At 49.4% G+C, this 27,994-nt stretch overlaps 1 protein-coding gene across 2 annotated transcripts; it reads right to left on the reverse strand.

The window, feature by feature from the left end:
• Nucleotides 1-1,340: 1,340 nt before the first annotated feature.
• Nucleotides 1,341-27,994, reverse strand: LOC135368974 (protein PRRC2A-like). 2 transcript variants are annotated; one of them, XM_064602557.1, is made up of 26 exons: nucleotides 27,840-27,994; nucleotides 25,872-26,046; nucleotides 24,211-24,400; nucleotides 23,165-23,231; nucleotides 22,849-23,104; nucleotides 22,487-22,767; nucleotides 22,315-22,406; nucleotides 22,101-22,250; nucleotides 21,403-21,898; nucleotides 20,451-20,843; nucleotides 19,813-20,296; nucleotides 18,635-18,830; nucleotides 18,469-18,535; nucleotides 17,291-17,373; nucleotides 14,899-16,449; nucleotides 13,541-13,778; nucleotides 12,478-12,658; nucleotides 11,265-11,611; nucleotides 11,091-11,198; nucleotides 10,343-10,435; nucleotides 8,661-8,837; nucleotides 7,444-7,655; nucleotides 5,817-6,177; nucleotides 5,145-5,393; nucleotides 3,835-4,410; nucleotides 1,341-3,082 (listed from the first exon to the last, which is right to left on the reverse strand). In XM_064602557.1, exons 2-26 carry the CDS (start codon nucleotides 25,984-25,986, stop codon nucleotides 2,819-2,821), a joined length of 7,227 nt encoding a protein of 2,408 aa, XP_064458627.1. In that variant the 5' UTR covers nucleotides 25,987-26,046; nucleotides 27,840-27,994; the 3' UTR covers nucleotides 1,341-2,818. The 2 variants fall into 2 exon arrangements, with proteins under 2 accessions (XP_064458627.1, XP_064458626.1); XM_064602556.1 differs by having other exon boundaries at nucleotides 23,165-23,234.

Genomic DNA, 27,994 nt, shown 5'->3' on the forward strand with positions numbered 1-27,994 from the left:
GAGTCCGTCACAATATCACGACAAAGGTTGTGATACATCTGTAATGTTTCGGCTGTCAGGAAGATGGGTATACGAAATATCTCTTATTAAGTACTGCGCAGATTTTATTGAAATGGGCCTACCACCTCTGTGAAAAAAAAAGGTTTCTGAAAGCAACACTGGGCTCACTGTTGCCGAGTGCCCTTTTCCAGCACGGCTTTTTTTGTCCTGCTCGCGTTTTCGAAGAAAACCTTATTCCAATATTAGAATATTCATGGCTACCCCGTTGAGATCAACACCACTGTGGTCCATTCAATATGCTGCGTAAGTGGTTGTGGGAACTAACCTCGAGTCTCTCTTTTTCTCAAAATGTGAGGGAGAATGAGAAGCAAACTAAACAGGTTGAGTGGCCTGCATAAATCCGGTCAAAGCCCGAGATGGGAAAGGTATTGCTAAATTCTTCGCAGGAGTGCTGGGTACATAAATCTGGGCCCCTACAGTGAGCTTCCCTTGAGAAAAATTCCGTTTGCAAACTCCAGCTCCAGTGAACTATGAACGCTAGTTAAATTTTGAAATTAGCGCAACAAACTGATTATGGTGCAAGCACTTCTAGAACGAACTACAATTTTTGCAACATTTCAAAAACAAGCACTTTAAAAGTGCAACAAAAATCCTTGATGCCACTCATTTGTTGTGAAAGTTGGCAAAGGTCACACTACTGGTTTTGCTAGTAAGCAGCATTATAATGCAGGAAAGCCACATAATTGCACAACAGTTGTGCAAGTGTGATCAAAGTGAACCTACTTATAAAATTGCACAGAAAATTGTCAATCTACAAATAAAAGCAGTTTAGCTGCATCACATGTAACAAGTGCAGACCCCAGTACCACTGCAAAGTCATGAAAGATGAAAGTCACTGAAAATGTTAGCAAGCTGTAGGACTCGAACCCACATCTTCTGGATTGCCGGTCCAGGGCTCTACCAATTCAGCTAAGCTAACACGCCTTCTCAGTGACTTCCAGGGACAAACCAGTCACTCTCTCTCTCATCCTCCTTTCACTCTTACATTTTTGCTCACTCACACACAGATTCACACACAGATTCATACGACGGGATCGACGCAGGCGGCAACTGATGAACATGAAAGAACTGATGTTCTGAGGCTGGAACAACATAGAAGGGATAAATACAAGGGACAAAGTATTTGTTCCCTCTATGTTGTTCCAGCCTCAGAACATCAGTTCTTTCATGTTCATGCAAAGTCATCTTGCTTTCATCAAGGGAGCCACGAGTATTGCACACTTAAAAAATTACATTTCCTTCGTACAAATCATCACATTAAGAGAGGCAAAGACCATGAATACTGTCTTTAGTGCTTTATTGCAAGAAACTACATACAGTCAGCAACTTTCCTCGTACAATTACAAGTGCCCGTCCACATTTTTCCATTTGAAAAAAAGAAAGGCAGTAAAAAAGAAGGTTATACCTCCTCCTCACCCCTTGCACGCAGGAGAGAAAAAATGTACAGACCTCCAACCAGGTCCACAGAGAAAGTGGGGCGGTGAGGAGAAAAAAAAACCACAGGAAGCACCACGCACAGACGACCCCCCAAAAAAAGGATCACAGGGTGGCTGCCAGCGCCTACACTGTTGCAGACAAAACTAAAAAAAAACAAAAAAAACGAACGCTAGAACTGCATGGTTCTCTCTTTTGGTACACCAAAGAATTCCACACACCAACTAAACACAAAGAACAAGCATCTACAACACCGTAGCATCATTTGTTACAAAGCGCACGTGGCTATCCCGAATAAACGTAGAGGCTATCCCGTCCTCCCCGTTCTAGCAGGCGCAAATACTTCTTTTTCGAGGCTGCATCGTTGCTGTTGGAGAACGTTCATCCCCTCCCCACTTTTTTTTTTTTTTTTTCACAACCCGCTGGTCCGCGTTGGGATCGCCACAGCTTCTCAATCGAGCCGAAACGGACAGCCCGACTGCACCTAGAACGGAGCAGGGTTTACGATGGATTGCTCTCGACAGGCTCGGTTTTAAACCAGCGGAAAAGAAAAAAAAGAAAACGTAAGATACGACATGCATCTCACGCTTGTGTGTGTGTGTGTTTGTATACATATAAATTAGGCGGAGGACATCTGAAAAATTTACAAGTGGTGAAAACATTCCAAACACAGACTCAAAACTTTTCCCACACACATCCCTCGACACGAGCCGCCTCCTGAGAAAGAAAGAACGCATCGTTTACGAGACACCGAAAAAATGCACACATCACGGGCCAAGACAGTGTTGTTCCCGGGGTGGGGGGGGAACGGAAGGAGGTGGGGGGTACCTTTCCCTCTCCCCGAAAGAACAGGGGTGGGGGGTGGGAAAAAGAATATACACTCCCCTCAACTTCAGAGGAATAAGCTTTTCTTCGCTTTTTTTTTTTTAATGGTGAACGACAAACACTGAAGAGCTATGATGTGTGTAAGCAATACATGTTCAAAGTGGCATTTACACGACCCTCACACATTTGTAAAAGTAGTGTCCCACGCGACACGAGCTTACGGACTCGACTCCATCGACGGAGAAACCTCGTCGTGGTGGCAGCACTGTCCGCTTATCAAAAAAGACCGCTTTTTTTTATTATCATTCGGGGTAGAGGCAATAGAGCCGAGATAGTGACGCTTGTTTTTTGTTTTTTTCTGACAAGAAAGTGTGGGACTTTTTTTTTTTTTTTTTGTTATCTCTCGGTCGGTACGACAGGGTGCAGAAAGCAACACGATACAGCCGCGGAGTTAACAGCAGTGGAAGATAATACCGGAGTCGGGGACAAACCGCGGCCGTCACTCTTCGACGTTCTGCGGGGAGACGGCGGGAGCAGCCGCCTTGCAGTCTTCGGCGAGCTCCTTGATGTCGGTCGCCGGGGTTGGAGACTGGACCTTGGATTCCCCGGGGGACTCCTGGCCACAGGGCGAGCCGTTGCTCCCGACGGCAGCCGGCTGGGCAGCCGCCGGCTTTGACTGGGTAAAAAAGAGCTGAGTCTGTTGCACCGCATCGGCCCGCTGCTTCGCTTGCTGGGCAGACGTCAGTGGCTGACGGAGGGGAGGCTGCAAAAAAAAATCTTTCTTGAGGTTTTTTTGTTACTAGAAGTTGAGTACGTTCTGTAGCACAGAGATGCTTAAAAAGATCTAGAAAGAAGAGCCCCCAATGTTTGTTTCAATTACAGTGAACCCTCGTTATTATGACCATGGTCGTTTCCCGAAAAATTTGGTCATTATGCGGAATTGTCCTATTAACGGGGGGGGGGGGGGGGGGATTTGCAGAGGTTTCACTGCATTGTTCCCCCTGGAGTACGGTCGTAAAACGCGTATGTCAGATTATCGGGGGGTCATATTAACGAGGGTTCACTGTATTGCATTTCCTAGGTTCCACAAGTGTTGCATGTTGGCTACCTAGTGTACCTCTGTAAATTCAGAGCGTTAAAATGCTCTAAATGTGCTCTAAATTCATGCAAATTCCAGCGAAAAAACTTTCATTAAGCTAAATTCGGGGAGAAATCAGGCTCAGTTACTCGTACAAACAGTGCTGTGACTGTACCTGCTGCCAAACAAGCAAGTTAGTGAATTCCTACTGACATCCCAGTGGGGGCAATTTGCGGGATAAAAAAATCGTGTTTCACTCTAAACAGGCAACCTTCATTTTGGGGTGCAAATTCGGGGACGGATCGGGTTAAACCCGAAAACACTTCAGGCTCTATCAAAAATTCTGTTGAAATTTGTTTCTCTCAGTAGCCTTCACGTTTCGCCAGTTTAAAGGGCTACGACCCGAAAAGGATAATCAACGGACACGAGTCGTTTACCTGGCTCCGAAATCCGGGTCCCCTCTGCTGGGGAGCTCCAACCATCTGGGGCCCCAGCAAGGTAGCCCCACTACCAGAGGGCCTCTGTATCGGGCCAGGGTACTTGGGGCCAGAAGGGATCTGCGCCACCTGGTGATTGTTACTTCGCACTATTCCCACCGCAGGCAGAGAAAGCACGTGGTGCGCCCTCATGGGGCTGGCCCGCTGCTGCGGGGCCTGCTGACCAAAGCCAAAGTGGGGCTGAGAGGGGACGTAGCCCCCGGCCTTGGAGGAGGGCGGCTGCTTCCCAGGCGGCGGAGGAGGAGGGGAGAACAGCTGCTGAGCAACGTCCGTGCCCTGGTGGTTGCCCTGGATGTCCATGGCCGACTTGAAAGACTGGAACCCGCGGAACGCCTGCAGGCTCACCGTCGACTGGGTACCGAAGCAGCCCTGCTGCTGGGAGGGCGGAGGGTAGTAACTGCCCTGCTGGGGCGGAGGGGCAGAGTAGTAGCCCGTGGTACCCAGGGGCCCGGTGGCGGAAGGTCTCAGCTGGGATCCCAGTAGGTGTGGATTCTGCAGGCTCTGCTGACCCAGCACCTGTGGTGGTGGTGGTGAAGACACGTGTCAAGTGACGTACATCTAAAGCTACGGTCCGCAGCTGCTCTCGGTCACTGCCCAAATCAGATGGAATGTTACTGTCACAGAGTCTCAGTGGATTGGCTCTTGTTGCATCATCATGTCAGGACGTTCGCGGAGCAGCCCGGAAAATCAACGCAATCCAGGTTAAAGGTACTGCAATTTCGGAAGATTTATCTATTTGATAGCCTGAGCCCTCAGCAGTAGCCCTCAAGTTCTAAGAAAATGAAAATTACCAGCAACATTGTACACACAATTTGTCAAGTACAGTGGCAAAACTACATTGCGCATAACTACAGCCTTCAGTTTTAGGGTTTAGCCCGATTCTTCTCAGAATTTGCACCCCGAATTGAAGGTTGCCTCTTTAGGGTGAAACCTAATTTTTACCCGACAAATTGCCCCCACTGAGAGGTCTGTAGGAATGCACACTAGCTTGTCTGGCAGCAAATGCGGTTACATCACTGTTTTTCTCCCCAAATTTAGCATACTGAAAGTTTTTTTCACTAGAATTTGCACGAATTTAGAGCACACGTTTATTTACCCAATTTTTATCCCCCTGAATTTAGAACTAAATATCTCCCGAAAACTTCAGGCTCTACGTGTTAAACTATGCCGGCAGCGTAACTGTCTGTCTGCAGCTTTACAGTACCTCTATGGCCTTACTCGATATATCATTAATAGCCACACCGCCTGACCTGGTTCGAAGGCACATGCTGGGCTTGGTACGGCTGCAGCCTCAATGCACCGGGTGCAAAGAGGTCCTGCGCCGCGGGGGCCGATGGGGGCACAAACATGCTTCCTTGGCCAAATGCTCCGTAGGATCCCAGGGCAGGTGGAGGGTAGGCCGCAGGCGCTGCCTGAGAGAATTGGGCCACGGCTCGAGACACCTGGGGCAGAACCGAGTCTGGGAGAAGAGTCTGGTACAGGCTGGCAGACTGTGGCATCTGAACGCAAAAAAATAGGCTCCACTTCAATGCAATAAATCAAACGCAAAATTAACGAACTGGGAGATGTTTTCTCCCGCCCCCAATAAATAAAAGGTGTCCGAGGTGAGAGAGGCTGGAAGACGTTTGGCAAACGAAACCACGTAGTCGTCGACATTATCTGCAGAATGCCAAGACTTTTAAGAAGGCCATTTCCTAAGGACAGACTTTAAAGGACTTCAGGAAGGAGGCCTGTGCTGAGAACAGAGTGAACGGTCGAGGAAAGCTTAGGTTCCTCGACATCAAAGTTGCTAAAAGACTGTCGAGAATCCTCTATCCTACGGGCACTTGTGTATGCCTTGACTATTCCGATCAAAACCACCACCAGGAGCTAGCCTTTACTAACACAGGTTTCTCAACGTGCAAAATATTCGGGGGCCTTACCTGCTGCGTTCCGTTGAAGAGAAGAGTCGCTGGCGGACTTGGCACCGCTGCAGGGATGCCTGCAGCCACCTGCAGGTTGGCCATAGTCCGCATGTCCACCCCAGCGAGTGTATGTGGCGGAGGGCTGGCTGCAGGGGCGTGCTGCTGCGGCTTCACCTTGCACATGTTCGTCGGAGGTGGCATGCCGTGCTGAATGGTGTGCTGCTGAAGTCCTTGGTGTACACCCTGATGCATGCTGGGGTGCATGTTCTGCTGCTGGAGGTGATGCTGCTGCTGCTGGTCAAGCATCTGCTGCGGACGAATGGGCTGCGGCTGCACGGCGTGTGGCTGGTGGGACTGGGTCTTGAGCGGAGACGCTGAACTGTGGTGAAGAGACCTTGCAAGTTTATTACAACAAAAAAAAGGTCTGAAAACTACACTAAACTCTCATAACGATAGCAGCACTGGTAACGAGACGCTGCTGGACGTCACCGTCTTGCAAGCTTGCAATAGAAAGCATGCTATGTTTGCCACCTTTGTCAGGTTGTGTGGAGAGCTAAGAATTTTTTCCGCGCTTGTTTTGTAGTTCGAGCGATTGTATCATGTATCGCGAGAGAGGACCATAGTCCGAACGCAAGGCGCAAACCCAACAAAGGCATGGCAGCAATTCCAGTAGCACTGATGGTACTGGCACTAATTGTGATAAAAAATTTGTAGCAAAAAGATACGTGGTAAGCAGTGGTTATTCTTGGCCACTGTCCAGATCAGATGGAATGTTACTGTCACAGAGTCTCAGTGGATTGGCTCTTGTTGCATCATCACACCAGGACATTTGCCAAGTAGCCCACAAAACCAACGCAATCTAGATTAAGGTCTGCCCCTTCCTCGATGCGTCATTAATAGTCTAATTTAGGGCCACGTCGCCCGATATCAAATAACAGCCGAATTTTTACTCCGCTGTTTTTCAAGAAATGTCAAGAAGAAAAAGAAAACACAGGTCCCTAGCTAAGATAGGTATAGGAAGAAAAATATGGAAATCTTGACATCAATAGTCAAAAATCTAGTTACTTCAAAAGCATGAATGTAAATAAGTGTGTGTGTGCGCGTTACGTACAGTTGTAGCGCGCACAAGGTGCAAAAAGTACGTAAAAGCAGTCACAATAGCGTATCCCCAGATTCTGAAATGCTCAGCATTCTTAGAGCCTGAAGTTTTAGGGTTTTACCCGATTCTTCCCCGAATTTGCACGCTGAATTGAAGGTTGCCTCTTTAGGGTGAAACCCAATTTTTACCTGGCAAATTGCCCTCAGTGGGATGTCTGCAGGAATGCACTAATGTACTTGTTTGGCAGAAAAATTCAGTTACATCACCGTTTATACCAAACTACTACAGTTAGTTTGAGTAACTGAGCCCGATTTCTCCCGAAATTTAGCATACTGGAAGTTTTTTTCACCGGAATTCGCACGAATTTAGTGCACACGTTTATTTACCCAATTTTTACCGCCCAAATTTAGAAAAAATATTTCCCGAAAACTTCAGGCTCTACGCATTCTTTATCAGTGCTATACCAGCAGCCCAAGTCCATTTCTTTTTCTTTATCCTCAACACCCAAAAAAAGGCACAATAGATTTAAGAAACACTTCCATTTACCTGAACGAAACCTCTGGGGCAACATTCTGCACGACCGATTCCTGTTGGGCTCCCTGTTCCTGAGGGGCAAACGCGACATCCGGCCCGCTGGTGAAGGAGCCGAATGTGGGCTGTGCGGGCCCTGTGCCGCCCGGGCTGCACACTTCTTCCGAAGGGGCCAGGGGCCCAGAGTGCTCCACCACTGTTGGCAGGGGTCCAGCATTTTCCCAAACCTGCAGGCACACGCCGGGCGTTATATTCCACGCCCTGCCGCGACAAAGCTCTGTTTGCCACATCAGCACCACCTAGCGTTGCCCGAAACCTCCATCTGTTAACACAGCTTAGCTCTCCCCCACGTGGTCACTTCTTGCAAAATCACTATCTTGCCCCCCTGTCGTGCGTGAGCCCTCGTGTTTCCAGGTTCTAATGTCTTTCGAAAATTGCGGGAGTTAAAAATCGGGCTTTGTTTTGAAGCGTAAAATGGGATAAAATCCGCCAAAGCATATTTTAGGGTGGAAAAATAAAAGAGCGCCTCTCGCACTTTGGTGAACACAAGTTGCGGAACAGCTGTGCTGAGTGTGCAGTGCTTAGCTCTTCCCGGTGCCTGTATTGGCCCTCGTTGGCCCTATCATCATCATCATACCATCAGAAACCACACCCTCAATACTGAATACAGTCAAACTCCTTTACAACGAAACTCTGGGGACAGCAAAAAAAATTCGCAGTAAAGGTATTTTCGTTAAAAAGGATACCCATTATTGGGCCTATAGGGCTCCAGCGGGACCGCAAAAAAAATTTGCTGTAGTGGTATTTTCGTTAAAAAGGTGTTCGCTATAAAGGAGTTTGACTGTACAACATTCGCACGTGATCTTCGTAACGAACCCTGAGACTGGGGGAAAAAAAACACGAACAGGAGTCTCAAGAGACTTCTGTTTTTGAGACTCCTGTTCAGTGTTTTTTCCCCAGTCTCAGGGTTAGTTATGAAGACCAATTACCACCAGCTTGCCTGCCGCTCTTCACAACATTTGCACACATTCTGCGCGACTAAACTTTAAACGATGACAACTAGCAAACCGAAACTGTGCTCCATTACTACGGTGGTTCGTACGAAGGATACCGCGAAGTCACCCAACGCTGTCGTCTGCTTCCAAACCTGCATCCTCCCACAATGCATTACGACTGCCTGGCACGCTACCGGCTATGGAACGGCCGCGTGGTCTCGACCGGTCTGGAATTACCTTTTTGACGGAGGCAATCTTGAAGTTGAGCTCGTCCGTGGAAGGGGAGATTGGGGAATTGACTGCCGCCACCTCACTCGAGAGCGATCGGGCCATGTGCTTGGCCTTCTCTTCGCCAAACTGAGACAGCTCAGAGCCAAAGGTGAAGTCCAGCTTCATGTCGCCCCCGTCTTCTCCCTGTACGGAAACATACGGGGCCCTGTAAGTCGCTTGCACTCTCCACCTGCCTGCCTGCTACCACTAAACGGACGGTATCTTTCAGAAAGTTCGGTAGATGGATATTGTCGTCACGAGAAATATCGCTTTGAGAGATGTCATCACGTGGGGTGTGCAGTGAAAGCTGCAGGTGGTCGTTGGTGTTTGGTACTGTATTTGTCCGCATATAATGCGAGGTTTTTTACCTCGAAATTTAGTTGCTAAAAACGCATTCGCATTATACGCGGGCTCGCATTATACGCGGCACTTTGGGGCCGTAGCCCCACGGCCATCGCAGACCTTTGTGATTCTAGGGTTCCGTGTTTCCGGAGTGTATCGCTACGCAGACACGAGGGCATCGTATCTGCACAGCGATAAACGCCAAAAACACGGAACCCCGGAATAGGAGGGAAGGTTCATGGCTACGATGTTTGTTTCGTATGAGGACTGTTATCTCATACGAAATAAACACCGTAACCATGAACCTGCTCCCCTGCTCCTTCTCCTATCTGCTCTTCCCTGCCCCGCGGTGATTGGTCTACGGCAGCGCAAGCAGTGCGTCACGTGACAACGAAACGCCTGAGAGAAGAAGGCGCCAAAGGAACGTGAGTCACTCCGTTCCACGTGTGCTGCGTTCTACAGTTGTGTTAGCTCTCCCGACATGTGCGTTGGTTGAACGACGCTATTGACGCTGTCGAGGAAGTACGACGTGAACGAGTCGAACATTCGCCTTTGGCGTCAGCAGCGGGCATCACTGTTCGCTTGTGGGCGGATAAATTCGCGTTCAATAAATTTGTCACTCAATCGTGTTTTTCTTATGGGTGATAACTGAAAAGCGACTTCGCATTATACGCGGGTTCGCATTATATGCGGACAAATACGGTACTTTGACCCAAAGCAAGCATTTTCACTGTGCTACGTTTTTTTGTCTGGTGCTACAGTTCTTAGTGCTACACATAGAGCTTCCTGTCAAATGACAATACAGTCGCCGAACGATTTTTCGGACTCTGTTTGCCCACCCAGCTAATTTCTCTCTCGGGGTGACGGCAAATATTCGTGTTCATACCAAAAGTAACCGTAAGTAAAAGTAACCAAAAGTGAAAGTATATTCGTACCAAAATAAATCAACCAACTAAAATATTGAGGCAAGAAAAACAAGGCAACGATTCAAAATGCCCATGTCCGCCCGTGCGACAGCGCTGTAAAACGAGCTTCACCTAAAGCACGCATGCGTTAGGTGAAGCTGACTTGCGGATTTGATGGCGGCGGAGGTCCCTCTGTCAGTGCACGGTGACGAAATGTCGCTTTGGGATATCATAGAGTGTTTATTTTGAAGCTTTGAAGCGAAATTCGTTTTTTTTTTACCGCTCGATTATTCGGACTTTTGCGCTGTCGCTGCAGAGTCCGACAACGACAGTACCAGCAGGTTTCACTGCACGCATCATACGAAAAGTGCCCCAAAACAACAAAAACATTCAACCACTCACAGATATCTGGTTTTTGGTCTTTTCTCCTTCGGTGCAGTCCTTTCCATCCTTCGTGCCGACGGGCGAAAGCCCACTGCTTTGGCTGCCATGTTCCTGCGCAGTTTAAGAGACTTGTAACCACCGGCGGCAGACATACGCCCGTAAATGTGCCGATGTGGGCACAGTGCCACAATCAGTCGTCGGTGAATGGATACAGTATTCATATCCTGATGGATCATAGTTGGTGGAAAGCAAGTCATCATGTGGTGTGAACACCTATCTGGAACCCTACTGGTAACTACCATGGAGGAATGGAGGAGAGGAGTTGTGACATCACAGAGAGTTTCACATGGCTGGGTACACGGCAAAGCCATTTAACGAGCAGTTCTCAAATTCCTGAAAAGGCCTGAAAATGGCACCCTATGTGGCATGCTCAAAATGGCGGCCTCCTCATATGCTGCGACACTTATGGCCAATTTGCTTAGTCATAATGTGGCAACACCACCTAGCGTCCAAAATCGCAGTCGCTCACGTTGCGGTTTCGCCGTCTGCTAACCTAAACTTTGGTGTGTGGACCAATGGGGGCTCCCGCGATGCGGATGTGAAGACACCCGATTAACCACCACTGTACCATCCATTAATTTTTGTAAAGTTTGAATAAATTCAATTCAACCTACCACATCAAACACCTCACGCTTTTTTCAAATGCCCTCAGCGCACCTCCTCCTTTCCTCCACGGTTTAAATTTGTACAAAGTTTGCACACTCACCAGCTGAGACTTGGTCTCAAACTTGTCGAGCGCGGCGTTCTCCGCCTTGAAGTTCTTGTTCTCAAATATTACCGTCCCCATGGGCTTGCCGGTGTCCAGGGACATTGACTGGAGAAAGAGACATCAGAGGTGAGCACCAATGACCACAGTGAAGAAGCCCGGCTCAGAACTCACTGCATTGCTGGCAGAGGCAACAGTAGAGGGCACAGCCTTGGGACTCCCCGCCACGCTGCCCATCAAGGACTTGACGTCGTTGCTGGGCGAGGACCTCTGGGAGGAGTTGGCAGACGCAGGCTGATCGCTCACATCAATCCCACTGTCATGCTGATCATTCCTGTCAAAGCTACTGGACTTGCTCGACGCCAGCGCCGGAGCTTCCGACACCGGTGCGCAAGGTACAGGTGGTGCTGTGATGGGCGTGGGGTTTACAGTGGTGGAGGTGGCGGCATTGCTGCGCAGCGTGTGCGTGATGGGCTTGTCCCAAGCGTTGGGCACGGGTCGTGGAGCAGCCGGAACAGAGTCTGGGCACGGAAGGTAGGTGTAACCGAGTGGTACTATTCAGCTACGTCCGCGTACCTTATAGCTATATAACACTGTTCCCACCGAATTTTGGAACGAAAATTCGTGAGTCTGGGCAGGGAAGGTATGTGTACCAAGTGGTACTATTCCGACATCCGTGTACCTTATAGCTATAACATGGTTCCCACCAAATTGTGGAACAAAACTTCATGAGTCTGGGCAGGGAAGGTATGTGTACCAAGTGGTACTAGTCAGCTACATCCGCGTACCTTATAGCTATAACACTGTTCCCACCGAATTTTGGAACAAAAATTCATGAGTCTTCCAAGGACATTTTTGAAAGCTCATGCATCGTTGTGCGTGGGCTGTGAAGTACAGTTTATGGTACAGTTTATCACACGATAGAAAGCAAGGTTTGTGAATACAAGAGCAGTTTATTTCTCGCCACTTGCTGTTCCCCCTATTGACTCCTACTGCAATGAGTGCTAGCACCTGAGGCCTTGGAAGCTACCTCTGGAACTACTCTGGAAAAGAGGAACTATGACTAGTATCCCCACATAAATAAGAAAATAAAAAAATCCAGAGGATACCATGTATAGAGGATTACGACTGCCACATTTAGAGGCCACTAATACTACATATGATTAAAAAAAGGGACAGTTCAGATCAGACGCCAAAGCACAAATTCGTAGTCTATTGTTTAAGACTAGATCTTGCTACTTGCATCCTACACTTCATGAGCTACTTCAAAAAAATTCTCACACGCAACTCAGAAGCCATGGACGCCAGACCAGTTAAGTTTCTGCAAATCTAATCCACTGAACGCAAGTACACTAGACGTTCCCATCAAAAGGTACCCAACAAGTACCTTTTATGGAGAAAGTAATCTTCCCGTCCTCCTCTGATCCGTCATTGGCTGATGGCTGAGCAACCAAAGGGAGAGTGTCAAGTTTCCCGACTAGCAGGCGGTCAGATTCCCGCTTCTTAGCCAGGCGTGGGGGGAGCTTGTTCTGCCGCCGGTGTGTTCCCAGCTTCCCGGGTCTTGCGGTCTGCACAGATTGCAACGCTCAGAGCTGTCCAACACTTTTTTTTCCCGATGCCCAAATGTTATGCTATCCTCAGTTCAAAAAGCTGTTATCACAGAATTCTCAAGGGATTGACAGATTTGAAAAGTTCATCATGATAAGCAACCACTCGTGAGTACTCCGGGCCACTCCTTTTTTTTTTCTCAAAGTTTTTAGATGATGATGATGATGATTTGAGCTTTAAGGCACAAAAGCAGCTCAGGATATTATAGTGCACTAAGTATAGTGAGACGTGATGAAACGATGGTGCTAACAGAAGTCAACATGAAAGGATAAAAAAAAAAAAAACATGTCATTAAGATAGCTGCTGTCCACGCAAAATTGACACTCATAAGAGCAGCTGAAAGGGCCGGACAAACAGGCGCGATACAGAACTTGCTAACAAACATTTTGTTTTCATCAAAGATTTCACAAATACAAAGATCAAGAGCTATTTTGTTTTCATTTTTCTTCAAATTTTGCTCACTTTTTTTTTGTGCAACGGACTTCCATCAGCCCAAGCAAATCTCCAACATAATGAAATCGCGTACACAGTCCTCGAACAGCAACAAAATCTTCACAGGACAGAGATACACCAAAACGCATTCCTGCCAAGTATCTTCTAAACAGTCACCGAACTCTCAAAAAGTGGAAAATCCTGCCATACGGCGAAGGTGTATCGCAGCAAAAAAAATTTTGTTCTACAGCTCACACACAGAATGGGCATGACAGAAACAGACGCCCAGACCCTCGAGGCTACGATCAAAATGTCAAACGAGTGACAAAAACTGGGCAACATCGTGTTCAAAGGAGGGCCCCACGTACACACGAGCAGGCACTGGGACGACATCATCACAGGGATCTCACCATGTCTTTCTTGAGTTTCTTGTTGTCAGTCTCCAGGAGAAGCTTGTGCCGCTTCTTGGACGTCACTTCCTGGAAGCCGTCGTCTGCGTCGCAGACAATGTGGTCAGACACGGCAGGATGGTCGTCTATGACGACAACGCCGGCATAATTGTTCAGATCTATTCCTTCCAGAGCATTGTGCTTGTTGTCCTTCTCCAATTTGCCATTTTTCAGGGGATCTGGTTTTTTCAAGTTCTTCCTGAAAACATGCACGCACATAATGTCTTCTACTTCCATGTACTAGACCAGCAAAAAAAAAAAGGAATAAACAAACTAGGCGTAAAAGTCTCCACCATTTGTTGCCAGTCATCTAGTGTTTCTCTGCGACTCAGTGCAACTCGTGACAATACGACATTAGAGAGGGTTTTCTGGATGTTATAGAAGGAGAGTGCACTAGAGACTTGGCTTTGTGCACAGAATATGTCAACTACAACGTCACAAACAGTGCATTTAACACACGCTGTAATAAATTCAGAACTGTGCAGCTCTGATAACAACGCTTTAACTTGATAGTATCTGAGGCAATGAAACGTCGCAGGACAAACAGCATGGTGTAGCTCGTAGCTGGAAATCTTAGTGCATGGGTTCGGGTTGGTAGGGTTCGACACTGCTTGTGTGCCTCATCACCTGCCATTGGAGAAACTAAACAGAACCAGTTTGATATGGCTCGCCACAGCAGGTAATAACCAAGTTAGGTTAATAAAATTACTTAATTACGTTACAGCGAAAGATCCTTGTGGGTACACACGCTGCTGGGCGCAGAAGCAGTACATGTGTTCAGAAGCAGCTCCATCCAAGAAACTGAGCTAATAAAACACGCATTGGGCAGAGCTGCGGGAATGTTGAGCTACCAGGAACAATTTGCATGCCTAATGCCCATCACACATGAAAGGGTGAGGAATGAAGAGCATTCCTCTCTCAACGATGATGATAGTACAAGTTTTATTAACACGCAATGCTTTTTTTTTTTTTTTTTGCCTTCTCCCTCATCTCGGCAGCACACGGCAGTAAATTTCACGGAACATTCTTTTCAAATGGGCACATAGCAGAAAAGCCACTGCAGCGAATCAGATGTGATGGGCCAGTCTCTAGAGGCAGGTAAACGCACTTGAGCTCCGTTGATATGCTTCGTCATCTTATCAAACCTAACTTTGCCAATACAACAGACAGAGGATGAAGCAAAGAACCTGCTCAGCCTCTATTATCCATCACAATCAAAGGTACCATGAAATACACATCGTAAAATGCCATTCTCAACCTTTGCGCAACACATGGTGCGATGCCACCCCTCTAAGCAGGGGTTCAAAGTAAGAACTCACCTGGCATTGAGGTCATTGAGAGCCGCCTGGACGTTGCTTGGGTCCTGCAACTTTACTTCATCCATTCGGTAGACAACTGCGGCAGGAGGAGCATCACCCTTGGGCCCCGTATCGTTGGGTCGAGAACGCGCACCCTGTCCCCCTCCTCTTGGCCCTGCCATCCTCCCACCCCTCGGCCCACCGCCGCCCCGCGGAGGTCCCCCGGCGTCCCTCCTGGGGACGGAGACCCTCCCGTTGCGATCCGAACCACTGCCACCACCACCACCGCCGCGCCGCGGCTCCGGCCTACGCCTTTCCCCTACGGGGCGAGGCGGGGGTGCGCCCGGCCCCCCCTTCTTCGACCCCACGGGGGGCTGCTGTGACTGTTGACGACCTTCGTCTTCCGCCCTCCTGTCGGCAACGGTGCTGCTCTCGGACGCGGTCTCCCAGTCCTCGTTGGCCACATCAGAGAGGTTCTCCTTGGTCGGGGGCTTCCCCTGGCGGGGCTTTCCGCGTTCGTACCCGTCTACTCTTCGGGTCTGGTGTTTTTGAAAGCGCGGAGGAAGAGGCTCCATTCGGTTTGGCCTCCGCACGGCTGGCCTGCCGCTGCCGGGACGTCCCCCTTTCGCGTCCTCTTCCTTCCCGTCCTCTTCCGGCTTCCCAAAGGGTGCCTTCGCGGTCGGGGGTCCGTAACTGCTGGGGGGCCCGTAACGCCCGCGCGAGCTCCTTCCGAACGACACTCCGCCTCCGCGGCCCCTCCGCGAGGGCTCGCCGCGGGGAGAGAACGCGCTCTCCTTCGCGGGCTTGCCCTCGTCGCTCTTACGAGGTTCCCTGCCGCGCCCGTCCCTGCGCTGCGGAGGCGCCCTCCTGTCCTCCCCTTTCCGCTCCATCTCGTCGGACACCTCGCTGTCCTCATCCTTCTGCCTCAACCTACTGTTCAACTTCTCTTCCTCCGGCCCAGAGCTCTCCTCGCTGCCCTCCTCTTTCTTCTTCTCAAACCGTGGGCCCCGCTCTGTCCTCGTCCTGCGGTACTCGCGACTGCGTCCTCGGTATCCGACCCCACCGCCCCCGAACGAGGGACCACCCCTTCCCCGGCCACGGGACGAGTCGAAGCGTCCGCCCCGCGAGCGGGCTCCACTCCTCTCCCGGCTCTCCCGCTTCTTTTCGGGGATGTGCTCTTCTCTCTTTTGTTCTTTGGCTTTGTCATCCGTCTGTCTCTCCTCTTTCCTCTCCTCTTGCTTCGACTCTGCCCGTTTGGGCTCTTCCTCCTTGGGCACGGGAGCCTCAGGAGGTGGCGCCTCGACCTTGGGAGGGGCCTCCTTCGGGAGCGGCTCCTTCCGGTCCTTCTTCAGGGGCACAAAGTTCTTCTTGCTGGGACCCACACTGTCCAGCTGCTGCTGTGTCACGGGTGGAGGGTGATGGGTGTGCCAGTCCCTCCGCTTAGTCTCAGCGGGGAACGGGGTGTCGGACCAGTCCAGCGGAGCGTGCATCTTGTCTTTGGACCTGTCAGCGGGCCGCTCCCAGCTGTCGGCGACAGGTGGTGGCATGTCTGTGCGTTCTACAGGAGGTGGCCTGCAGAGGAAGACAATCATCTGGTTGACCAGTCGTTTGGATTCCAAAAGTGTATATTTTTTTTGTCAACGGCGGAACCAGCAGACGTCCTATAAAGCCAAGGTACCATAATTACCAGATTCTAATGTGCCCCCCCTTTTTTTCCTTGCAAAAATTAGGCCTCAAAATGAAATGCCATTTCAAATGGCATTCATGAATTTAGATTTTCCTGTTTTCTTGAGCATGGCAATAGACTCCGCTTTGAACTGTGGGAACTTACTTATCTGAAAGGAGGAGGAGGTCTTCAAGCAACGCATGTGCAAGGAGCACCGGGATTTCCCGAAATAGTCTATTGATAGGGCCTGACTTTAGGGTTAAACCCGTACCCGCCCGATATTTACCCCCCGAACGAAATCTGTAAAATTCGGGTTTAACCCGAATCTACCCGAAAACATCCAGGTCCCGAAAACATCCAGTTTGTTAACATTGCTAAACATTAGTTCCGTGTTAAGACAAATTTTTATTTAAAAAAAATCACCCGAATTCCTGACGGCAAAATATGCCGTAACGGGATTTAACCCGAATACACCAGAATTTTCGAACGAAAAATATCACCCGATATTTACCCCCCGAATTTGGCCAAAAATAAAACCCGAAAAAGTCAGACCCTATCTATTGAGTGTGCATTGGCATGGGTAAATATGGTCTTCCAATGTCTAACAGTATAAACCATTTCCCTCATTCAGTCGGATGAAGGCTTTAGAAAACATCTGGACCGTTTGATAATTCAGACCAAAAGTGAGGCGTGCAGGAGCGCACAAAATCAGTACGAGCCACCCATCAAACAACGCTGGAGACTTACCCAGCCCTCTCCTCACGCAAGGACTCTCTGCTCGCTCGGCTATCCCTGCTGTCGGGCCTGGACGGCTGAGAATCCCACTTGTCCTAAGAAAGCAGCACCCTTTGTTAATAAGACTATGCAACACATACCTAGAGCCCCCAGCTTTCCACAAAATTTTGCGGAATGTGTCACGCCTCGCATAACCTGCCCTTTCCTTCAGAATTGTCAGTTCCTCACGCAATGTTCGATATCTTACGGGACTAAGTAAGGATTCCAATCGATCCGCGACATTTGCGTGGATTAAACCCGATCAGTCGCGGCTGCAATGCCCCACACTAGAGCCCTGCACCATCCGCAGATGGAAGCGGATATCCGCAAGATACTTGCGGATTCGGACAAAAATTTAGCAGTTTCTGCGGTGTGCGGATCGGATGCGGATGGCTGGAGGTCTGATATGGATCGGATGCGGATATACCGCGAGCTGTAATTTCTGCACCAGCAATTTATTTGTACTGCGCGCTGACAGCAAGCGCATGCTCGGGTTCACCTTTCACCATGCACGGCCAAGACGGGAGGGGAGACATCCTGGTGTCTTGAACCGCGCAAGCACCGGCGAGGTAGCGTTCCACGCGTTTGTTGAAAGGTTTACCTTTGCTTGTCGTAGTGAGTCCTTCCGTGACAGCATGGAGGCATCCGAAATTATGCCAACATGCTTCCGGCGGTCTTTACGCGTCCTTCGAAACGTGCGAATTTTGCGGATCGGATGCGGATGGTGAGTCTTTGCTCAGCGGATCGGATGCGGATGTGAACTACTGTGTATGTTGCGGTGCAGACTGGACACAGCTGCGGGTCGGATGCGTATGTCGAAAATCTCATCAGCGCAGGGCTCTACCCCACACCACTGATAATGCTGACACACGGCTGAATATGCCGTGACAAAAGGAAATTTAACGACAGCTATGCCCCAGAAAGATTCACAGGATTGAGTCTAGTTTTCTTTCTGCAGTAAAAAGTTACGGCGTGCAGGACGAGTCGGTATGAAATCTTGGGAGAATGCTGCACTTCCCTTTTTTTCCCCCTTGTTTTCTCTTGCCCGCAGATTTGTAAATCCCACTTTGTGGAAAAGAAAATGTACCGCCGCAGAAAGCAAGGGGGCTTTACGCATACACGCAACAGAGTGACTAAAATTCCCAACTCACCCGACCACGCTGTTCGAAGTCCCGGCCCCAGGGAGCCACGTTCTCCCTGCTGTCCCGTTTTTCCTCCCTGACAAAACGTAAAATATGCCACTTTACAGCTAAAAACAAAACAAAAAAAAAAACAGCGCAGAACAGACAAAGAAACCTTTTAAAAAAAATTGCTCACTTTCTGAACGAATCTACGTGCGGCCGTCCGTCAAACGGGGGCTCTTCTTTCTCCTGCGGTCTCTTGGAGAAATCAGGCCTCTGGTCGTAGTTGGAAGAGTTGCGGGTAAAATCGGAAACCTGGTCATAGTAGCTGGAGGACTGCACAGACTGCCGCCAGTTATCGTACGGGACCGCTGCGGCAACACAACCACGTTCTGTGACAAATTGACAGATACCACGATACCCTTAAAATTTGCAAGCCCCTAAAATTTCGGAGAGTTTTGCTATTTCAAAAAGGGTGCACAGAAATTTCAACAGGAACTAACGCTTCAAAAAGTTTGCCAGAATCAAACAGCCGATGGTTAGACCGTGAAGTTTTCGGGTTTTATATTTTTCCAAATTCGGAGGGCAGACATCTGGTCAATAAATTGATGTCGACACCTCAGCTGCTGCAGTCAAGTCTAAAAAGTAGGGGATGTGGAAACAGTAAAATTTTGTTTTGAATCTAATATTTAATTAATTTATTATTCAATTCTAATAATAAGAACAAATTGAGTACAGTATTGCTACCTATAACACATAGAACGCTTCTAGTTTCAGTATTGTCAGTATCAGTATATCATGAATTAACATAGCTATCGTGATATTTCATGCTGTATTCCTTGCGGCTTTGTAAAAGAAAAAGCCACCAGAACGCCTTTCTTACTATAGGGCATAATGGTAGGGAAGGGATGGGAAGGGAAAGAAGGATGTGAAGGCAACAGAAAACTTGCATAAACGATTATACATCTTTCATTGCAACAAGTAGCCCCGAACTCACTAGTGGCTTTCTGCTAGCGGCTAACTCACTGATACTTTAGACTCTCAAGGCACTGTTCCAGGTTGTTGGAATCGATCTTGCGGAAAAGACAATGTTAGAAACATCTAACTTCCCCGATCACGAGCAGAGATAATAATATATGCCAAACATTCATTTCCGTGGTTTACTTTACTTCACATCATACTAATATTTTGTGCGAAGCCGAAAGACCCGTATCAACCGTGTTAGAGAAAAATATTAAACGAACCGAATGTCGAACATATCACAACATTCGACCAGATCATCAAATACTCACACGGCCCTACTAAAAGCAGAAAGTGCAATCATGCAGGTCATGGCAGTAAAGCTCCACCGCAGCACAAGAGAATAGCACTAACCTGGTGGCCCATGCTGAGGAGGCATTGCAGGAGGTGGGGGCCCAGTCCTCTCTCCCGCCCGCGGCTGCTGCCAGTACTCCAGGGGGGGAGCCCGTACGGGTGGTTCCCTCCCATCGTACGCGAGCCGCTCCCCGTCCTGAGTGTAGCCCCCCTCCGTCTGACCCCCGTCCGCCCGTGGCGTGCCCAGAGGTTTGGCCCCGGGGGGACCTGCCAACGGAGGCATGCCCAGCTGACCTAGGAACTGAGGACCCCCGTGAGGCATGGCCGCCCAACGGGGGTCAAAGTTGACCCCCATGACACCCGGGGGCATTGCAGAGGGCTGGGCTGCTGCAGGGTGGGGCATGGGTGGTGGTGGGGGTCCAGAGGGTGGGACTGGCGGCCCCGCTTGCTGCTTTCGCAGCTGCTGCATTTGCTGCTGGCGCTGAAGCTCAGCTTGCTTCTGGAAACGTGGGGGCACATTTTTTTGGAAAGGCCGCTGGTAGCTCTGCAATGGGAAAACAGTCGTGTTACCGTCAATAGAGTTAAATTTAGAGCCTGAAGATTTCGGGAATTTCTTTTTCTTTTTTTTTTGGGAAGATATCGGGTAGAACCCTAAACTTCGGGCCCTAGTCAGATTTAGCTGCAAAAAATTCAATTACCTGATAGCCACCGCCGCCACTGCTTCCGCCCGCAGGCGGCATCGCCGGCGGAGGCTGCTGGCGGAACTCTCCTCTAGGCGGAGGACCTGCCTTGTCGTCGCGGAGCACCTGTGCCTCTACGTGCCTCTCATCCTCCTTGTCCTGGTGGGGGACAGGCGGAGTGTCTTGCTGCTGCTGCTGCTCGAAGCTCTTGTGTGATGTAGACTGTTTGATCTGCTCAAAGCGCTTCTCCTCCTCTTCCCTGCGCTGACGCGTCCTCTCCACCGTCAGGGCCATCTCGTCCTGCTGCTGCCGTCGCTGACGCCAAATCTCGTCATCGTCCGGCAACTCCAGGGGACGACCCCCGCTGCGCCCAGCGCTAGGTGGAGAACTGAAGGCCCCGGGGTGCTGCTGCTAAAAACATCGCGGGGGCCTTTACTAACGACCTTACGCTTCGGTCACGGACAGTAATGGGTAAAGCCCCCTAGGTTTCTGCAGTGGCAAACATTTCCACTAGGTGGGATTTTTCGAATCTGCGGGATTCCGATGGCAAGAGAAAACGAGCTAAAAAAAATTGTTTTAAAATTCTGTTTTTGCACAGCGTAGCTTTTCAGTGAACAAAGAAAATTGCACTAGACAGTGGCAATTTCTCTTCGAGTGCTCCTGTCAAGTCTTCTTTCGCCACGAAACGTTCAGGGTCAGGAATTGCAGTCACGACTCATCCGGTTTAACACGCGAAAATGTTGCAGATAGACTGAAATCCTTACATAATTCTGTAGTCTATCGAACATTACACGAAAAACGCGCAATTCTGAGGGAAGCAGCAGGCTCCGCGAGACGTGGCCAATTCTGCAAAATTTCGCGGATTTGCAGAAAGTTAGGGGGCTCTAGTAACGGAGCAAACAAGGCACGGTCTTACGCACACTCTCTCACTCGAGCACAGACGGCGTGACAACGCTAGGGACAGACTTACTTGGGGAATTGAGGTAGGAGGCAAGCGAGCGAGTGGTGGCTGCGGTGCAGGCGCAGGAAAACCCGCAGGAGGAGCTGGGGGGTAGTCCATGGAAGACCCTCCGGGGGGGCCCGGCTGCTGCTGCCACTGGCCACCGGAGGGAGCATGGTTCCAGCCCCCCTTCCTGTCGTGGGGCGCGGGAGGCTGCTGGGAGTCTCGCATCGCGGAGCGCTCGCCAGCTTCCCAGTTGACCTCCCGTCCCCCCCGACCCCCTGGGGGTGCCTGAAGCTTGGCCCCACTGCCCACGCTGCTGCTGCTGCCCGAGCGACTGCGCTCCTCCTTGTCCGCGCGTTCCTGCGGCTTCTGCTGAGGTGGGGCCTGCGGAGGGGGCTTGGGGCTCGACCTCTCTCCCGAGCCCTTGCTGGGCAGCTGCTGCTGACTGGCCATTGATGGGCCACTACTAGAAGCTGCTGGTGGGGGAGCAGAGTCCTCCTCGTCGCTGAACACCAGCTTCGCGCTGCATGCAGGGCAGTCGTGTTTAGAACGCGAATAATTTCGTGCAGAAGCGTGTAAGGCCTCAGAGACATCTGCGGTATTCATACTGATGAGCACATCGCCATACTGCATATCGGCAGCGAACATGGCATGCCATGGCAAGAGGGTCTGGATGTCCTGACGCCCTCAATATGTGTTGTCACACAAAACACATGCGGACTCACTTGTAGTCTATCTCCCCCTTGGCTGCAGCCCAGCCGTCTTCAGAGTCGTTCTGCAAAATCTCGTCAAATCCCTTGAAGTCCTTTTCACTGATAATGGCTGCTGGTCTCTGATACACATCGTCATCCGGCATGTTTCGTGCAGATCGCACTCTGTAAAAGCACGCCCACCCGTAAGACACGAAACGGTGAAAAAAAAATAAATAAAATGCTCAACCTGCTTTCCGAATAGGAGTACCCTGGACGAGCCCCAGAGGGCATACCAGAGTAGTTTGGAGAGAAATTTCCAGGAAACCCTCTTCCGTAAGCCTGCATCAGAATGGCAAGGAGAAATCTCGTCAGGTTCTGCACCCCCACATCTTCCCAGCCCAAAAAAGAAAAGTCTATACCTGTACAAAGGGTGGCACCATATGCCTATATGGGGGCAGTGCTGAGGAGGGCCCTGAGCCCAGTGGAGGCTGCGGCCCCCCAGAGGAAGGGTGCCGTGGAGGGCCCAGGGTCCCTCGCTCTGAGGGCGACTGGCCGTTCACGCCACTGCCACTGCTCTGATGCTGGCCGACGGGTAGGCCGCAGCCCAGCCCCGAGTTGGCCCCCTGTTGTTGTTGTTGCTGCTGCTGCTGTTGTTGTTGCTGTTGCTGTTGAAGAGTGCCTCGTCCCCAGGTCCCCTCCACTGCAGTTACACAAAGAGGCATTTACGTGAATCATTCTGCAGGCCACAGCGCCCCACGAGAAAATGGAAGCCGAGACGTACTCTGGGGGCGGAGGCTGGGCCCAGGGCCATACTGAGAATCCGAATTGTGCCTTTGGGCCCCATCTGTGGGCACATCTCCACCAGCTAGCCTGGGGAATTCCTGAGGAAAAAATGGCGACTGATGGCCCAAGAAGCTGCGTTCTGGACCACCATCCTCTTGGTTGGATGTCACGCTGCTCCAGGTCTTCACGCCCGAACCACCACTTGCGCTGCTGCTGCTGGTACTGCTGTTGTTGTTGGCTCCGGATGGAGCAGTCTGCGATCGTGGCACCAGTTGTCAGGCTACGGTTACCCATAAGGGTGTCGCACTGCCTACCTTTGTGACAGGTGGACCTTGTGAATGTGAAGTAGGTGATTGCGAGTGTTGTGACTGCGTTGCGCCACTGCTGAAAACGGAAGGGTAAGCTCAACTGAGTCTGGGAGAAGGAGTCACACGAATGCAAATTTAGGTAGCGTGGCAAGCACCCAAACGGAGCGGTCTGACCATCACCTCCACCGTTTCATAGACTATGCACAACGTATACAGACAGACAGACAGAACAATGTGATCGCATTCCTGAATGGATTTCAGTTTTCTTGCTCAGCTGTGTCGCGCAACACTGGAGGTGAGTAACAAGGCTAGAGACATCTATAAGGAAGATGCCTTAGTTCAGGAGCAGCATGTTGGGTGCCAATCTCGGGCAGAACGCATTATTACATTTGTAACAATGAAACAATGCTGATGTTGCTACTTCCCGCTGCTGCACTAGAGTACACTCTACTGCATAAGTCCAGAGAATTATCCTTGACACTGCACTTACTGTCTACACTATGCTCATCACAGTTGCCCGGGCCCCACGGTTCTCTCTTCTTAGAATCGTTCAGCGAGGAGGAGCTCAGACAGGCATTATCGATAGATATTCGGGTTTTATATTTTTCCAAATTCGGGGGGTAGAAATCGGGTCAATAAATTGATGTAGAAAATTCATGCAAATTCGGGCAGAAAAATTACCATCAGACTGACTTCGGGGAAAAATCGGGCATTGTTGTAGAATGAACGTTCACTGTACCGTTTATCCAGAGTGCCAGAAGTAAGGGGCCAGTCGCATATTTTGTGAGCAACTAGTATGTCGATGCCTTGAGGTGCCTAGCCTAGGTGCAGTTTTGCAGGTAGAAATCGGGTTTAACCCTAGATAGGTGAACCTCAATTCGGGGTGCAAATTCGAGGAAAAATCGGGTTTAACCCTAAAACTTCAGGCTCTAATTATCGACAGCTAAAACTTGTTGAAAATTTTTTCAGAAACAGAGGGAAAATCACAAGGTACGACGTGCCATCAGTAAGAGGAGGGGAATTCTGCAAGTGCAAGGCTTAACCGTGTTTACCTGTTTTCTTCTGGTGTTTTCCCCTTCTCTTTTCCAGCACTCCCCCATCCTTGACCTCCACTAGGCACAAGACTAATATTAGGGTTGTTGCCGCTGTTTTCGCTCTTCAAGCTTGGAAGGTTGGCCGGAGGGGGCATGCGCCGCCCCGCACCAACTTTCCCCAATGACTGCAAGCCATGTTTGGGGGCCACTGAAAGCAATCGAGACACACCATGTAGCGAGTCAACGGCCACCAGGTGGGGGGGTTGCCCCGCATCGCGCCACATTCCCAGCCATGTAGTACGAGTGCCCGTGGGAGGTACAAACCATGGCGTGAGATCCAGCTACCCCAGAGGTCAACGACAAAAGCGTGTTATGCATGTTTGCGCGTTCAGTCATCCTCCCACGCGGACAACGTGTTTTGTCGGCTTCTGTCTCTCATAGGTAGATCTGTGTTAGAGCCAAAACATCTTCCGATAATTGTAAGACAGACTCGACACTGGCAAGGCAAACGAAAGCAACATTTCTCATGCTCAACGGCTGCTCAATTCATAGCAAATAATGGCGTGAAACCGGAAGAAGTGAAGTCCAAGCTTACGAGTGGAAGTGTGTGGCAGGTTAGAAAAATGCATTAATCGTCAGCTTTACGTCATGTATTGCACAGATGTGGAACTGTGGACCCTGAACACATGAAATGCACAGTCACGAATAAGCAGCTAAAACCTAAGGCAGAGTGCTTCGATTTCATGACATGTTAGAGAAAGCGTGACTAGGAGCATGTATGTGTCGATACACTTTTGTTCCCACGTGAAACATGGCAAGATTTGTGGCCACTTTCGAATTGGCGAAACGTGATGAAAATTTGCGCATCTTAGATTGCGAGAAACGATTGTGAGCAACCCCGCAGCACTGGTCTAGTATTATATACCCAAAGGTTCTTTAATGAGTGCCGGCACACAAGGAGGAAGCAATACGGAGGTCATAGTTAAGGTAGAGAAAAGTGGATGCAGCGTACTTCTGCATTAGATAGGGCACCACGATGAAACCAACTGATCCCCATTTAGGGACACAGGAATCTCAAATGCATGACATACCACTATAGGTAGAGACCTGGTAGAAACCCATGGTAATAGTTTATGGGAGTGCGGGGTCAAGGTTTAGCTAGACTAATAGCTGCAAGAACCCCTTTCTCCCATTACTGGCTCCCACGGCTCTATTAATTGGAGAAAAAGATGCGCATATTATCACTGTCACTGCTACCAGCTTGACAATGCGTACCTATGCATTGCCTGTGGCGTACGTTGCCGCAGTTCCTGCAAACATGACAACAAACAGTGCCAACACGAACCCCGTATCGAAGCAGCAACTGCTGGAACAGTGCAATTGCTAGGTCATACCCTGGGGCCTCTACCCGTCGTCGTAGGTCTTACTCAGATGCAGCACAAAGCACTATCCCCACATTAGCCAGAAAATAACCAATTTTCGTGCCAAAACAGTCAGAGAGTAGCCAAATTGCGGCACCCTGTACGTAAACTATATCGCGGAGGACCCCGTGTCTATGCGGCAAGTTGCTGGGGTATTGCTGGGGTTGCTGGGGTAATAATCCACAGAGACCTGTATGATGGTTGGCCACACCAGCTATATGCCTGCCAGCAGCTGAGTGCACGAGAAGCGTAACTCACCGGAAGTTTTGGGGTTCTCTAAACTCTTTCCCTTGTAGAGGCTATTGATGTCCAATGACACAAACTTTGACTTTCCTTTCTCCCCCTTTGAAGTTAGCCCCGAAACCGTGGACATGCTGACGAGGAGAAGTCATTGAGCACTTTGCTGCACTGCACCCAGGGAACGGTCCGCTCCCTGAAAGGACAGGGAAAAGGAATGTACTGCAAAGTGGGCAGGACAGCAAGACGAAAATCGTGCCTTCGCATACCCTGTAACATGAAGAATGTGTGTCCTGTATTGGTAGAATACATAGGCTTGAAATGACACGCAACTAAAGGTTTGATTTTTTTATGCCCCTGTGGTCATTGTCGTAATCAGCACACCACGAAATCCTCTCAAAGAGCCATTAAAAAATTTAAAAAAAGGGGGTATACTCCTTAGTGAAGGATAAACCCATCACTTCCCTCGCGATTCAACATGAACTCCCACGTGAAGGCCAATCACAACACTTTTAAATTGCAGCCCACGTGCTCGTCCTGTTTCCCGTGCCATCGTGGATTGTTTGTAGCAAATAATACACGATATGTTTTTGAGATTGGGGCCCAGAAACCTAACCCCAACCACACTCTTGTAACAAAGCCTCAAGTATGTTACGAGTTCCTCTGTCTCAAACAGACTGGGCAGTGTTTGTTCTTGTGCTTAACAATGACATCAAGCCAGTGTACTTTATAGGTACAGATGAAACATTATGCTAGGTGTATGGGCCACTAGTGGTTATCTCCATAGCTCATTTTGAAGCTAGTCATTTGAACTCCGTTCCTGAAAAACAGATTTTTAATTCCACAACATGTATTGGTTAAGCACTACTTCGCCACTTCGTCATTCTGTGGGATCAAGTAATGCAAGCCCTTCAATTCTCGGAAACTACATCACATCTCGCATTCTGCGCTTATTTTCAATTTATTTGCAGACAAACTCACGACCATACGCGCCAGCACCAAATCAATCACGCCCGTGCACTGTGCTTGGTTGTCTACACTAAAGACTTCCATAAATTCAGGAAACAAACATACACAGCCGCAGTACACGAACTGTTGCCGGCAGCGAATCGCACATAATCGAAGATCAAGCTATCTTACAGCATGTCTTGACGTTCTGTAGTTATTGCCTCTTCCGTGGCGCGCTACTCAGCAGGTATGCAATCCAACAAGGCTATGTGTGCATGATGTTGCTGCCCGACTCAACGAAAGGTCCTTGCAATCACGAGTGATGTGCAACTCAGGAGCTACCCATAAAACAGTGGACCGCGTCTAGGACTGTAAACTGGGCTAACTACAACCAACGCCTTCGTCGACAGAGAACTTGCAATGTTAATGCGCACTTCATACTCGTAAGTTATGCGCATGTCAGAGAAAATACTAGGAACGAGTTCCGCAAGTTATCTCATCAAGGGAGAAAACAGTGGCCATGTATCTGTTGCGGAGTATCGAGTTTTAAAGTGCATCCACAAAATAGCAACGTATGACGTCGGTCACCTCAGAATGACAAAAGAGTTGTCTACGCTCTTGCCCTGAATGTTTAGTTCCAAATAGAATAGAAGTGTAAGTTGTGCACACTGCACAGTGCGCAGCGTCAAGTATTCTACCAGCATAAACATGAAGAATGCAGCAGAAACAGATCAGTGAACTCCTTAACGTCTAAACGGTCGTTGTAAGCTCCTACAATGAATCGTTGCCCCGGTGTAAATTTAGGCCTAGTGATAGCGTTTGCTCAAACAACAAGCATAACTACTTCTCAGACAAAAATAGTGTAATCACACTTTGTAACAAAGACTTAACAACATTATAAACGCAATATATTCACCGATAATCCGGAAACGTATTGGGTATTCCTTCGTTTTATAAAACCCGAGCGCTTACAATAGACTAGTCCGAATTCTACCTCTGGACGTCAGATACAATGTGTAAGCATCCAAAATATTTACATACCTCGGCCCGTCCTTATGGGTTATGTTTTTTTAGTAAGATGGATCGGTCCTGGTGAATTTTGCAGGGACGGATGAATGCAGATTTCTAACAATTAGTCCAAAGGTCGACTCCCCCAACACCAATCCAAAATGGCGAACAGCGACGATGCAACGCTT

The sequence above is a fragment of the Ornithodoros turicata genome, chromosome 9, assembly GCF_037126465.1.
Source record: "Ornithodoros turicata isolate Travis chromosome 9, ASM3712646v1, whole genome shotgun sequence".
NCBI lineage: Eukaryota > Metazoa > Arthropoda > Arachnida > Ixodida > Argasidae > Ornithodoros > Ornithodoros turicata.